The sequence below is a fragment of the Notolepis coatsorum genome (genome assembly GCF_963971535.1).
Source record: "Notolepis coatsorum genome assembly, chromosome: 6".
NCBI lineage: Eukaryota > Metazoa > Chordata > Actinopteri > Aulopiformes > Paralepididae > Notolepis > Notolepis coatsorum.
The window spans coordinates 100,863,554-100,878,183 of NC_140170.1; the positions used below are offsets into that span (position 1 = coordinate 100,863,554).

The 14,630-nt window shown below is 45.0% G+C and overlaps 1 protein-coding gene across 1 annotated transcript in view; it reads left to right on the forward strand.

Moving 5' to 3' along the window:
• The window catches only part of slc2a1b (solute carrier family 2 member 1b), a 65,238-nt gene that overhangs the window by 36,498 nt on the left and 14,110 nt on the right, over positions 1–14,630 (forward strand). Inside the window, exons 2-7 of the mRNA XM_084317161.1 lie at positions 648–743; positions 3,383–3,543; positions 10,571–10,811; positions 12,371–12,533; positions 13,291–13,478; positions 14,123–14,227. Of these exons, the coding sequence (XP_084173287.1) occupies positions 648–743; positions 3,383–3,543; positions 10,571–10,811; positions 12,371–12,533; positions 13,291–13,478; positions 14,123–14,227 (954 nt within the window). The remainder of the gene's footprint in view (positions 1–647; positions 744–3,382; positions 3,544–10,570; positions 10,812–12,370; positions 12,534–13,290; positions 13,479–14,122; positions 14,228–14,630) is intronic.

Genomic DNA, 14,630 nt, shown 5'->3' on the forward strand with positions numbered 1-14,630 from the left:
GGACGAGAGAATCTCTGACGTTGGCGATAAAGCTGGATAGTCACTGTCCTGTTTTGTAACTTTCACCACTTTGTTTGTGTAAACAGATAAGCGTCCAGATTTTGTAACATTAATCATTAGGAAGCAGCTATTGTCCAGGCGAAAAAGTGATACAACTGTCTCCAAACAGTTTTGCCCTCCCATGTCAGCAGTCTGGAGCTGTTTGCTACAGTCTGTGGTCTAGAGGCTGAAATATGGTGAATGGTCATCATCTTAAAGGGGTCATATTATGGAAAATGGAAAACAGGCTTTAACTACCTGTTTTTACTACCTGTACCCCCCCCCCCCCCCTTCCCCCATGCTGCTATGATGCCTGCATTTCCCCAAGGGGATCAATAAAGGAATATCTTATCTTATCTTAACTAATCAATTTGTGTTTTTATTCTTCAGTGTGGAAGGAAATGGTTCTGTTGTGCACTGCACCCATCAACAACACGCGTTCAATACGAGGGAAGCAAGAACGAACATAAAAAAAAATTGTTAGAATAGTTTCTTGCGAAAAGAATGCAACAAACATGTTCAACAGATTGAAGGAAGTTGTACAAAAGGCATTGTCCCCTTGTAACTCTAACCCTTTCCCCCCCAATCTCTGATCTTTCCTCTTGCAGCAAGTGACGTTCCAGCTGATGCTGGCGGTGGGAGCAGCTGTGATAGGTTCCCTCCAGTTTGGCTACAACACGGGTGTCATCAATGCTCCTCAAAAGGTGAGCCCAGTGGGGATCTGTGTCTGGAGGGGGAGGGGGGGGTGGTATATGTATAGCTAGGAAAAAGAGAGGTGCTGTGAGGTGTAGACGTATCTGGGTCAAGCCTATATATATATATATATATATAATGTATATACATGCATGTTTTGTATCACTACACATGAGTCGGGTCATTCCCCCTCCCTTCCTCCTGGACCCAGTGCTGGTCGAGATGTTCCCTGTGAGGAGGGGAGTCGGCGTGGGCTAATAATAGTTGTGTTTAGGGTTATCTGGTCCGAGGACATCTCTATTAAAAGGCTCAGTCATTCCTGGCAAAAGCAGTGTTTCCATGCTCCTAAAAAGGGCCAGGGCTTGGCACTCTGCAGACGCGGAAGAGGCTAGACACGGAAACAAGGTTTATTTTGTTCGCTGTAAGTCCGACAGAAGGACAAATTGTAATCAAACTAGTTTTATGACCACATAAGGCTAATGCAAGATCTCATTCCCTTAAGAACCCTTGTAACTAAATCAGGATGACTTCTTAACAGGTAAACATGCTCAACAAAGTGTGTCATATCCTGCGGGATGGGATGTCCACCACACTACACTACACACTATCACGTGGTAATGGGTAACAATCACCCACCCCAGGTAAAGGTTTAAACTATGTCACGTGTAGCAGCAGTAGTCTTTGTTTGAACACACCCTGTGGCTAGCCAACGATCCTTCTCCTCGCCAGGGTTACAGGTGGGTTGCTAGGCAACCTGAGGCCCGCCCGCCCTTTAACTTTTGACATACAGTCTGGCTGTTCTTCACCTGCGCTGATGACGGACTCCCTCTGTCATGGTGATCTACAGCAGCAGCTGTCGGTGCACTGAGGTGCCTCTCTGTCAAGACAGCCTCTTATTGCTACATAACACATACTGTATACACATACACACACCTGAACCAGAAGTTCAGGTGGGAGCCTCTCTCTTATCTATCTAAACTATCAGAGCTATTGCTGGCTTTGATGTCGCTTGGAATCCTTCCAGAGGATGGTTGCTGTCATCGGCTACCTCCTGAAGGGTTATGAAAGACGACTTGATTGATTGAAAATGTTATTAACAGATTGAAGAATGGGTACAATACAGCTCAATACACACAATTGTTAAGGGGATGCAGACCAGAGAAAGACTTTCGTTTCGTCTTGTTTACATCAGGGTCCCCCATTTTCAATTCATGATACCTCCCGCTGTCTGGCGTTACCGAGACTATTAGTTAAAAGAATGGGCCTGAATGGTGTTTCACGGTATTTAATGCAGTGTGGAAACTTCTCCGTCTTGTCATATTTCTCTAGTAAATGACTGGTAATAAGCTGAAATATAAAAAATACAACTTAACAACAATACTTTATATGGAGCCTTTTGATTACCCCCCCCCCACACACACACACACCCTGCCCCCCCTCTCTTCAGTCTGTGATAAGGACTGGAGTGATGCTGCCTGTGACACAGGCCACCCACTGTTGAGGCTCTGATTAGATATGGTCCTTCAAGGGCCTTGTCCTGTCCTGCCCTCCTCCAGCGCTCTGGGCTGTGTGGGCACCTTGACCAGCCAGACGCCAACCAACTCAGTACACACACACACACACACACACACACACACACACACACAGACAGTAACACCTTAATGGAGTCCAGTCAGCCCACCTCCAAGCATGAATGGACAGTTGGTTTCATTGTGGATGCAGCCCAGCTGGTGGTTTGGGACTACACTGACTAGGAAGAGAGAAGTAACTGATGAGATAGTTTATCAGTAGCAGGGTCATTAGATTTCCTCTCTGGGTTACAGTATGTCACACGGTCAAGGTGTTATTTTATACTGCTCTCCCGCATATGTCAGGTTGTCATCAATGAGACCATTGTGGTGAAAGGCCAGGGTATTCATATCATATCAGAGGCCTTAAATTGTACCCTTTGCCATATATAGATCTCATAACATGCCGGCCTTTAGCTTAAGGACTTTTCAAGATATTCTATATTGGGCTAATCGCAAAGTGTTCCATAAGAGAGGGGTGATGTTATATTATCACCAGGGCAGATGACTGAAGCTAGGGGCTGGGGGGGGGGGGGGGGGGGGGATGCCTGTAGAGTCGGTCTGTTCCGGGGCTGGGCGGGGGGGGGGGGGGGATGTTCAAATTCCTAACCACACAAACAGTCTGCTACTTAACCCTGGCTGTCACTAGCTTGGCTGGGTGTGTGTTTGTAAACATAGTCATCCTCCGTGGATGTGAGAAGGGGCTGAAATTTGACACTGTCAGGCTCAGAGTTCTATTGGTTGAGCCGGATTAACTTCCTTGTTGCTTCAGGAACTGATATCTTCATACTACTGCCATCTGCTGGCTAAACGGTAAATAAGAAACAAAAACAAACTAATGTGAGTGAAGAGAGGACAAAATGCACTTAAACCGCTCATAATAATAAACTGAAACAGATGCACGTTTATTAGATATGAAGCACCTCATAGACCCGACATGTCACTCACTCACTCACTGTGAGCCACTCTGCCCCTAGTGGTGACTTGCAGGCATGTCACTTTGTGTAAGACCAGTTGGGTCCGTGTGAGAGCGCTTCACGTCCTTTGACGCTGCATGTCCTTGACCTCCACTCCTGTAACAGACCATCGAGCAGTTCCTCAACGACACGTGGATTGAGCGCTACCAGGAGCCCATCACCAAGGCGTCCCTCACCACCCTCTGGTCCGTCTCCGTGGCCATCTTCTCTGTGGGCGGGATCTTCGGCTCCTTCTCCGTGGGCCTGTTCGTCAACCGCTTCGGAAGGTAAGGCGTAAACGCACGTCGCCAGCCACTGCTGCGTGCGAGAGATGTATCGGGGAATTTACCCAGATCAAAGATGTACTCAGACAAAATGTAGACGTAGTTTATTTAGCTTACAAACCCAGTAGAATTGGCTTGAGAGGCCCGGTAAAACTGGGGGGTGGGGGGGTCGGTCTCATAAGGGGCTGCGCTGATCTATGTAGTCCGAGAAGATGGGCTGTTCCCAGGTGAGAGGGACGATTGGATTGGAGGAGTCAAAGAGAGGGGGGAGGGGGGGTGAGTTAGGAGGAGGAGGAGGGGGGGAAACAGGAAAACATGGGTTGGGGGAGGCTGGAGAGGGTTGAAGGTGAGAGACAAAAGGTGGATGAATGGGGGGGTAGACAGATTGTAGAGGTGTGGAGCGGAATAATAAAGAGTGGGAGGGGGGTTGGAATGAGGGGGGAGGGGATCATTATAGCATTAAAAAGGGACATGTACACTAGGGGTTATGAGCATTATAAAGGGACATGTACACTAGGGGTTATGAGCATTATAAAGGGACATGCACACTAGGGGTTATGAGCATTATAAAAGGACATGTACACTAGGGGTTATGAGCATTATAAAAGGACATGTACACTAGGGGTTATGAGCATTATAAAGGGACATGTACACTAGGGGTTATGAGCATTATAAAAGGACATGTACACTAGGGGTTATGAGCAATATAAAGGGACATGCACACTAGGGGTTATGAGCATTATAAAGGGACATGTACACTAGGGGTTATGAGCATTATAAAGGGACATGTACACTAGGGGTTATGAGCATTATAAAGGGACATGTACACTAGGGGTTATGAGCATTATAAAGGGACATGCACACTAGGGGTTATGAGCATTATAAAGGGACATGCACACTAGGGGTTATGAGCATTATAAAGGGACATGCACACTAGGGGTTATGAGCATTATAAAGGGACATGCACACTAGGGGTTATGAGCATTATAAAGGGACATGCACACTAGGGGTTATGAGCATTATAAAGGAATGCGCTGTTTAATGCCATTTATAAACAACAATCTGAAGTACAAATACGTAGCACAAGACAACAGCACTACTCTCAAGGTTCTAAACCAAGTCACCTACTAGCTATGCGGTTAAGAGTCAACGCAAAATTTGCAGATATAACTACCATTAAAGCACAACAAGGACTTGTTACAGACCCTAAAAAAATCAACGAGACATTCAAAGAGTTCTACTCCAACTTGTATAAATCAGAAACGACCTTTGATCAAAAAAAATTGAGACATATCTTAATCAAATTAACTTCCCTAAACTATCAGAGGATGACGCTAAACAGTTAGAAACACCCATCACACTAGATGAACTTGAGGAGGCCATATCTGAAATGCAAAGTGGCAGGGCCCCTGGAAGAGACGGTATCCCACCAGAAATGTATCATGTTGGGACGTAATTGGACCCCTATTAGTTAATATGATTTTATATTCAATCAAGGAGGGGAACTTCCATAAGAATGACAATATTGCACTCATAACAGTCCTCCTTAAAAAAGACAAAGACCCCACCGATTGCGGTAGTTAGACCCTTAAGCCTCCTCGGAACCGATATCAAGCTGTACTCCAAGGTATTAGCCATCAGACTTCAAAAACATATGACGTCTTTAGTTCATCCTGATCAGACTGGCTTCATAAGAGGCCGCTTGATCATGGATAATATAAGACGGTTACTACATGTACTAGACGCCAGCAAGGATGACACCACACCTAAGGCGATGCTGTCCCTGGATGCGATGAAAGCTTTTGATAGGTTGGAATGGTCTTATCTATGGGCAGTATTAGAAAGGATGGGGTTAGGAAAAGGATTCATTAATATGATTAAAGTATTATACAAAGACCCATCTGCCATGATTACAACAGGTATAATCACCTCCGAAATCTTTCCGGTATCACGCTCTTCTAGACAGGGGTGCCCTCTTAGTCCCGGACTATTCTATTTATCATTAGAGCCTTTAGCACAATATATAAGACAATCCCAATCCATAGAACCAATCGCAATCAAGGGCACACAACATACAATTAGTTTATATGCGGATGACGTAATACTGTTCATGCAAAACCCTAACACCTCAATGCCTCATCTTCTCAAGTTGATTGATGAATTTGGCAATTTATCAGGATTTAGGATAAATTGGCCAAAGTCGGCTTTCCTTCCACTTAACACTTTAACTGCCACACATGAGATATCTCGGGTTTATTAATATGTGGTTGAAAGCCACTCACGAGATTTTTTTTATTTTTTGCGATCTGAAATCATATTGCATCACGCGAGCCTACCCGAGCACCGCCGGCGATCATATGTGGAAAAAAGCGCCCCTATCGTCTCCCAGATGACATAAGGGATTTTGGAATGGACTCAATGAAAATGGATGGGGGAAAAAATCCGGTACTCCACATTTTCCAGTCCACTGATCCAGCCGGGGTTACCACAGTTAATTCTGGAGCCTCTCAGCCCCACGGAATCATGTGTACTACTGTATCACGTTGGATCCATACACTTATCGATTTTTTCAAATGGTGATCAGGAATTGGAATATACCAGTTGGATACCATCTGATGTCAGGTAAGGAATCTATGTTATCAGTGTTAGGATAATCAGACTAATTTTGATGAAGTTATAAGCTGTTTTGTGAAATGGGCTCTTTCGGTTTCACTGTAAAAGTCCAAGAGGAAATCAACGCGGCGATTATCCGTGCGCGGCCCGAATGTGCTTGCGTGCACGTATAATATTGATCATCTAGCGTTTATTTGAAAACGATTCATAAATAGGCCGACGAATATCAACGTTGTGGAATATTCCAGTAAAAGACGATTTTCATAGAATGGTCCAGAATGAACCGTTTTTTATCTCAAAACGGGTGCTTTTCTAAATGCTCTGAAACGGAAATGAAGTGATAAAAAACCAATCTGCCTTGACAGCACTGACTGGAAAATAGTCTTTGATAAGCGACGGGCAGATTAGACACATAGCCATAATTTAAAACATAGATTAGGCGATATTAACGTTAACATTGAAGTGGATGGTGGCATCAAGGGGGTAAAAGGAAAACCCGGCGTGGCACTCAAAGTGTTAATGCCCCTGCAAAAAATACATTCCTTCCAGAAGAAATACCAATGGTTAAACACTTCAGATGTTTGGGAGTTGAAGTATTCCCTACTATAAGCCAAACAATTACATAAAAATCCAAGATAAGATCAAATACGACTTTGACAGGTGGTCAAAACTTAAAAACTCAGTACATGCACTGGTATCAATAGTTAAGATGGATGTCCTACCTAGAATCAACTTCATTAGCTCAATGCTACCGTTACCCCCTCCAGATGGTTACTGGAAAAAATTACACTCTACCGCATACAAATTTATTTGGAATAACAAACCTCCATGTATAAAAAGATCCACCGCACAGAGAAACAAAGCCGACGGAGGTATGGCATTTCCAGATTTCTACCATTATTTTAAGGCGTACACTTTAAGACCACTGACAACCTGGTTTGATTCCCAAGCATCAGTATCCTGGAGAAATTTAGAAGTAAATATAGTAGCACCACATAGACTGCAGGACATAGTATACACCAAATGATCAATTAAGCAATGCGAATTGAAATTTGGCCCCATTATTACTCATGCGATCCGGATATGGCGTGAAACACAAAAAAAAATATTCTAACTCACATAAATGGCAGTCATACTCCCCTATTCAATGACAATGCACTCCTGATTGGAAAACGACCTATAAGATACCCTAAATGGGAAAAGCAGGGCATATACACATTAGGAGATGTTTTCAACAAACAGGGTTTTTGTAGATATGAAGAAATACATAAAAAAAATTTATCTCACCAGATCCACATACTATTTTTACGCACAGTTATTGGTATGTTTGAAGGCTCATGGGAGTCCCATTAAGGATACCAATTGAACACCACAGATACCACAAATTCTTCTATGAAAGAGAGACATTGAGAGGTTTTGTATCAGATTTTTATCATCAATTACTAACGTCCTCGTATGGAATCCTCCCCCTAGACTCAGTCTGGAGGAGGGATATACCAGACCTGGAAATAAATTGATTGGCAAGAAGCCTGGGCAAACGTTCGACTTGCGTCACGTAACCCGGACCATCAACAAATCAATCTTAACTATATTCATAGGACATACCTGACTCCTATCCTGGAGCACCAGCTATCCCTGCTGCAGGTGCCGGCCTCCACTCGCAGGTGGATTACCGACTTCCTGTCCAACAGGTCTCAGCGGGTGAGGCTGGGGAAGAGCATTTCCAGCTCTAGGTCTACCAGCACCGGTTCCCCGCAGGGCTGCGTTCTATCCCCACTACTGTTCTCCCTGTACACAAACAGCTGTGCCTCTCTACACCCCTCGGTCAAACTCCTGAAATTCGCTGACGACACCACCCTGGTGGGTCTCATCTCCAGGGGGGATGAGTCAGCCTACAGGAGGGAGATCGAGAGGCTGCAGAGCTGGTGCAGCTGCAACAACCTGGAGCTCAACGCTCAAAAGACAGTGGAGATGGTAGTGGATTTCAGGAAGAAAGCAGCCCTGCCCCCTCCCATCATACTGGGAGGCACTCAGGTGACCTCCGTGGAGTCATGCCGATTCCTCGGCATGACCATCTCCCGGGATTTGAAGTGGGAGCTTAACATCACGGGCCTGCTCAAGAAGGCCCAGGGGAGGATGTTCTTCCTCCGGCAGTTGAAGAAGTATAAACTGCCGAGGACCATGATGGCCCAATTCTACACGGCCATCATTGAGTCCATCCTCACCCACTCCATCATCTCCTGGTTCCCTGCTGCAGCGGCAAAAGATCTTGCCAAGCTGCAGCGGGTGATTCGCTCCGCGGAGAGGGTGATCGGCTGTCCCCTGCCCTCCCTCAGGTCCCTGCACGACTCCAGGGCGCTGAAGAGGGCGAGAAAGATCATGGCCGACCCATCCCACCCCGGTCACAGCCTCTTCACCCTGCTCCCCTCTGGGAGAAGGCTGAGGATCCCAAAGGCTGTGAAAGCTCGACACAGACTGAGCTTCTTCCCCTCAGCCGCCAGGCTGATCAATGCCTCAGGCCCCCCCCCCCCCCTCGGTACCCCCCCCCCCCCCCCCCCCCTCTGCCCCCAAGTGACACTGGCTAAATGACTGACTGCACTGCACTAGTCCGTACTGGATCTCTGCACACTTCACTTTATATATATATGTATTTTATTTATTGATTAATCCCCCACTGCACTGTTTTCGTTTCTTGTCTGTGTTGGTGTTTGTTTACTGTGAAAAAAGAAAAAATGCATACACTGTATTGCTGCAACAATTACCAATGTGTTTTACACAAATGGCTCAATAAAGGAATCTGAATCTGAATCTGAATCTGAGTATAAGATTGAACAGAATGGGACTTCAACAAGACTCCAGATGCTCCTTATGTACAAATGGGGATGAGGGTACATTTATGCACATGTACTGGGATTGCCCACCAGTTAAGATATTCTGGAAAGAAGTGTCCCAGCAATTATCAAATTTCTTAATTCTGAATATACCTGTACACCCCTCTGTATTGCTGTTGAATGATGTATTTGAGTTTGCAGTCCCTATACAGCTAAAGAGATTAGTTTTATCTGGTATCACAGCGGCTAAAAAGCTGATAGCATCACGATGGTTTCAACCGGAAAAAATGTGTAGGAAGGTTTGGATTCTTACATATCTCGATGTGATTTATCTAGAAATATCTACAGCAAGGATTTTAGGTTTCGGCTTGCCATTGCTCCGACTGCTTTGTTGTTGAATCAAGTCAAATCCTAGATAAGCATATATTGTGCATTTGAACGTTGACATGAAAAGAAAAAAGGTAAAAAAAATAAAAATACAAAATTCTGTATCTCACTTGAATCGATACTCGGTAGTACCGACGTGTTTCTGTTCGGTACCTCAAAAGTACAGAATTCGGTACCCATCCCTACATGATGGTTTAACTCAGTGGTCCGCACACTGGCGATGCGATCGCCTGGCGACAATCGCTTGGCCCCCCACACCAGAGGCGACCGTTCACAGGTATAATAAGCTACAGTATGTGTCGCTCTGTCTTAAGTTAGCTGGGGGTGTTTCCCCCCAGAAGATATAGGAGGACGGACCGCCGGGACCGGACGTTAGGTTGTATTAGCAGGTAGCTGTGTTGTGCATTGCGAGGGAATATTAACCCGTAAAACTCATATTGAGCTGGAATTAAACCACCTATACGAATACAACCTCCTCATTCGTCCTGACATTACTGCATGCCTGACAATACAGCCGAGAGAATGTTTTTTCACTGAAGACGCAAACTGTTTTGTTCTCAACCATCATTTCTTTGGACAATAAACCTTATAAACTACATCAGCTGCAGCCTGGACATTAAACTCCGTCAACATCCACAACTTCTTTTGTTACCCGAGTATAAAAACACTAGTCCTAGTGCATTGTTCATTTATTAGTTAATGACAAGCGGCCACTATAGCTTCTCCACCTAACGTTATTTATTTAAATTGTTCCTGTTAATAATAATGAACATAAGTAGCATGGTAATAATACGTAGGTTATTGATCAATTAATGGTGTACAAATGATACACCAGTAGAACTTCTGTACTACTTCTACTGTCATGTTATTTCCTCATTGCCTGCCGTCGCCTCAAAAAATAGGATAGAGGCGATATTTAGCCATGCGACAGAAATAGCTGCGCGACAGTCGCTTCAAAATCTCCTGCCGTGTGGGCTGTCTCATTCATAACAATGGTGGCGATAGAATTCTGTCGGTCGCCTCACTTAAAAAAACGGTCGCCTGGCAAAAATCGCCCGCTGTGTGCGGACCACTTTAATCCTGCTTGTGTTGTTTAGGAGGAACTCCATGCTGATGGTTTAACTCGTAATCCTGCTTGTGTTGTTTAGGAGGAACTCCATGCTGATGGTTTAACTCGTAATCCTGCTTGTGTTGTTTAGGAGGAACTCCATGCTGATGGCCAACATCCTGGCCTTCATCTCTGCTGCTCTGATGGGGTTCTCTAAGATGGGCAGCTCCTGGGAGATGCTGATCATCGGCCGCTTCGTGGTGGGGCTGTACTCCGGCCTCTCCACAGGCTTCGTGCCCATGTATGTGGGCGAGGTTGCCCCCACAGCCCTCCGCGGAGCCCTGGGCACCCTTCACCAGCTGGGCATCGTCATAGGCATCCTCATGGCACAGGTCGGTAAACGCAGAGATACGGGGAAGCCTTTAAAGGGGAACTGTCTTACTATTTCTTTCACTATTTGGGCAATTTTACACAATTCCTGCGAGTCTTTTTTTTTTTATTCATTGTTTTGTATTTCTTATCAATTACTGTTAGGGATGCTCGATATTGGCTTTTTTACCGATACCGATATTCCGATATTGTCCAACTCTTAATTTCCGATACCGATATCAACCGATACCGATATATGCAGGGTTTCCCACCCCAAAAAACGGAATAATTTCAGGTAACTAATCATTTAACTGGATATATATATATAACAAATATTGTTATTGTTTTTTTCTTTTTTTAAACCGATACCGATATTTTCCGATATCACATTTTACTGCCTATCGGCCGATAATATCGGTCGGCCGATAATATCGGACATCCCTAATTACTGTAGAGCAGCAGTTTCTGCCCTTCAAGATTCCAAGCTGTTTTTGGCTGGGCTCCGCCCATACTCGCAATACGCTTTGAGTGACAGTCACCCACTGCACTGCAATGCACTGGCAGATACCTTTTGGGGGAGATAGAGAGGGACTAATTAATTTCGCCGCGGGGAGGCATAATCCCACGGGACAATGCATTGGTAACTTGTTTCAAATGACAATATATACCCCCGTGAATATTATTGCACGGATTCGAATACACGTGGGAGCGTGCGCTATGATATTTTGCAACAGGTTGACGTGATGCGGTGAGTGCTGATGCTACGAGAGAGAGAAAGAGGGAGAGAGAGGAGAGATTGCGCCGAGAGCGCACGCGTGTGTGAGCGGCTCGACTCATGACTCGTGTGTGTGTGTAAATCCAGGGGGAGAGACGGGCTTGGTTCAGTGGGGGAGGTTCTTGTCTGAGCTGAACTGAAGAAACGGGACTAGCTAGAGATTTCATATCTAGTCAGTGTTGGTACAACCCCACATTGCTAGAAAACAATGCAAACCACTGGAAAAAGCCATGTATAAGATAGTTCCTCTTTAATGCTGTGTTCAGTTCCTTGATATACCTCATCATTTTTACATACTATTCACCCTGAGTACTACTGTACCATTTTGTAATAACTAGTTGTAAAACCAAACAAATGACTACAAGCCAGAGTCCTTGTTAAATAACTTTTAACCCGCTGGAATCAAAAACTGTTGCTCTGAAACATCATAATATGCTGGGCGACAGTGGCTCAGGAGGTAGAGCAGTCATCTGGTAATCCGGAGGTTCCGGTTAGATTCCCACTCCTCCTGGGCAGCGTGTCCTTGAGCAAGACACTTAACCCCTAATTGCTCCGGATGAGCAGGTTGGCACCTTGCATGGTTGCCTCTGCATTGGTGTGTAAGTGAATGGGTAAAATGTGAGGAACAAATTGTAAAGCGCTTTGAATAAAAGCGCTATATAAATGCAGCCATTTACCATTTATATATGCAGCATGATATGTGTGTGTTGTGCAAGTGTTTGGTATGGTTGTATACACGTATTGTGTGTCTATTGTGTAGGTGTTTGGTATGGTTGTATAAACTGTTGTGGTGTGTGTGTTGTGCAGGTGTTCGGTATGGAGTCCATCTTGGGCAACGCCAGACTGTGGCCCTTCCTCCTGGGTTTCACCTTCATCCCTGCCCTGGTGCAGTGTGTCCTGCTGCCCTTCTGTCCCGAGAGCCCCCGCTTCCTGCTCATCAACAGGAACGAGGAGAACAAGGCCAAGATGGGTGAGTTCAGTGACAAATGGACAGAAAGCCTATTCTATCTTTTGAAGGCCACCCTCTGTACAATGTATTTGATGCTCTGCGAAGCTCATGTAAATTATTTAACTCTTTGACTGCCACGCTGTTTTTCCATCTTTACTCCCTGGAGCCAGCTTTTTTGACCATTTTCACGATGTTTGCAGACCCATTGTATATTCTATATTATAGCTATGGAGACAATATTATGGCTCATTTGACAGGCACTATTTATACTCCCAACAGGGGAAAAAACGTTTATTTCTACATGCCTTCATTCGTGCGCTATCCCATGCTAAACATTTTCCGATGCTGGGATCATTACAAAGGCATGTTTTATGATTGGGTTCGGTAAAATAGACGTTACCTTGTCAGCAGGCCAGGTCCACCAAAACCCTGTCCACTCTTGTGCCAAGTGTCTTGGGTCAGAACAGGATCAATAAATATAACGTTAGTTGGCCCGTTAGCAGCACCAGGGTAACGTTACATCCAGGTAACGTTACATCCAAACAGCCTGTTTGAATATACTAGAATCTAACATAGTCTGGTGAACACACACCTTATCATCCATAAGTGTGATCGTTTTGTCCTCTTCATAATAATCTCCAATAGTTTGCGGTTCGCCATTTCCGGTAAAGTTTTCAGGTTTTTATTTTTAAAAACACATTGACATCAGATGACTGTTACCTACTTTATAATCAATATCCACTCAATACCACAGTATTAATGACCTCCCCCTCCTCAGTGCTGAAGAAGCTGCGTGGCACCACCGATGTGAGCGCAGACATGCAGGAGATGAAGGAGGAGAGCAGGCAGATGATGAGGGAAAAGAAGGTGACCATCCTGGAGCTGTTCCGCTCGCCGCTCTACCGCCAGCCAATCATCGTGGCCATCATCCTGCAGCTGTCCCAGCAGCTGTCTGGCATCAACGCTGTGAGTCCACGCAGACACTGTTCCCCCATTCACTCACCAGTGATGTTGGTGGATTCTCTAGTCCCTTTCTCAGCACATGCTGTTCCTCACACTAGCTCCAGCAACGGGGTCAAGCTGAGGGTAACTGAAATCTACTACACGGTGCACATAAAGTAGATTTCAGTTACCTTCAGTCGGCTTGTACAGACCATTGATTTGTGCCTTGGTTTGTGGCCAGCTGGGATGAGGAATTGCATGGGTTGTAATGAGAAAGGACTCTACCTATCAACATCACCGCTGGTAAATTGGAAATCTGGCTACGGTTCCAAAAATCCAAACTATTGCTAGACAAACATAGATGTATATAATGTAAAGGTGCTTCATGCAGTATGTTCACACATTATCTTTCGAGCGCATCGACATGCTGTACTGCAATGTACTTTAGGTAATAAAAAAATCACTTTTGCAGAATATTAGGAAAATAAACGTTTACGAAAAAAACAAACAAAAAAACTTTTGGCTCGGGTAGTCTTCATCTGGGGTTGTGGAATACATGCAACTGGAATTTTACTGCATCGTTTAGCTTTTTATGATTAAAGTAAAACACACAATCCATGTCTGGGCCAAACGGCTGAGCTGGTCATTGTGTTCACTCCCTCCTGCAGGTCTTCTACTACTCGACCAGTATCTTCGAGAAGGCTGGTGTAGAGCAGCCCGTCTACGCCACTATCGGAGCCGGTGTGGTCAACACCGCTTTCACCGTGGTCTCGGTGAGTACAGTACAAAGAGCCTTTTTCATTTTGACTGACCTCACGCCCAGCAGGGATTTCCAGAGCTTAAAGGAACACGCCAACATTTTGGGAAAATTAGCTCATCGTCTTCTCCAGAGAGAGACAAGAAGATGGATACCAGTTTCCTCTCTGTGCGTTTAGTAGAAGGCTATCTGGCTGGATGTTAGCCTAGCTTAGCACAATGAATGGAAGCGGACATGGCCGATTAGCCTAGGCATTGTCCAACTAACACCTCTCCTGAAGTCTAACCGGCCATGTCCGCTTCCATTCATTGTGCTAAGCTAGGCTAACATGCAGCCAGATAGCCTTCTACTGAACGCACAGAGAGGAAACTGGTATCTATCTTCTTGTCTCTTTCCCAAAATGTTGGCGTGTTCCTTTA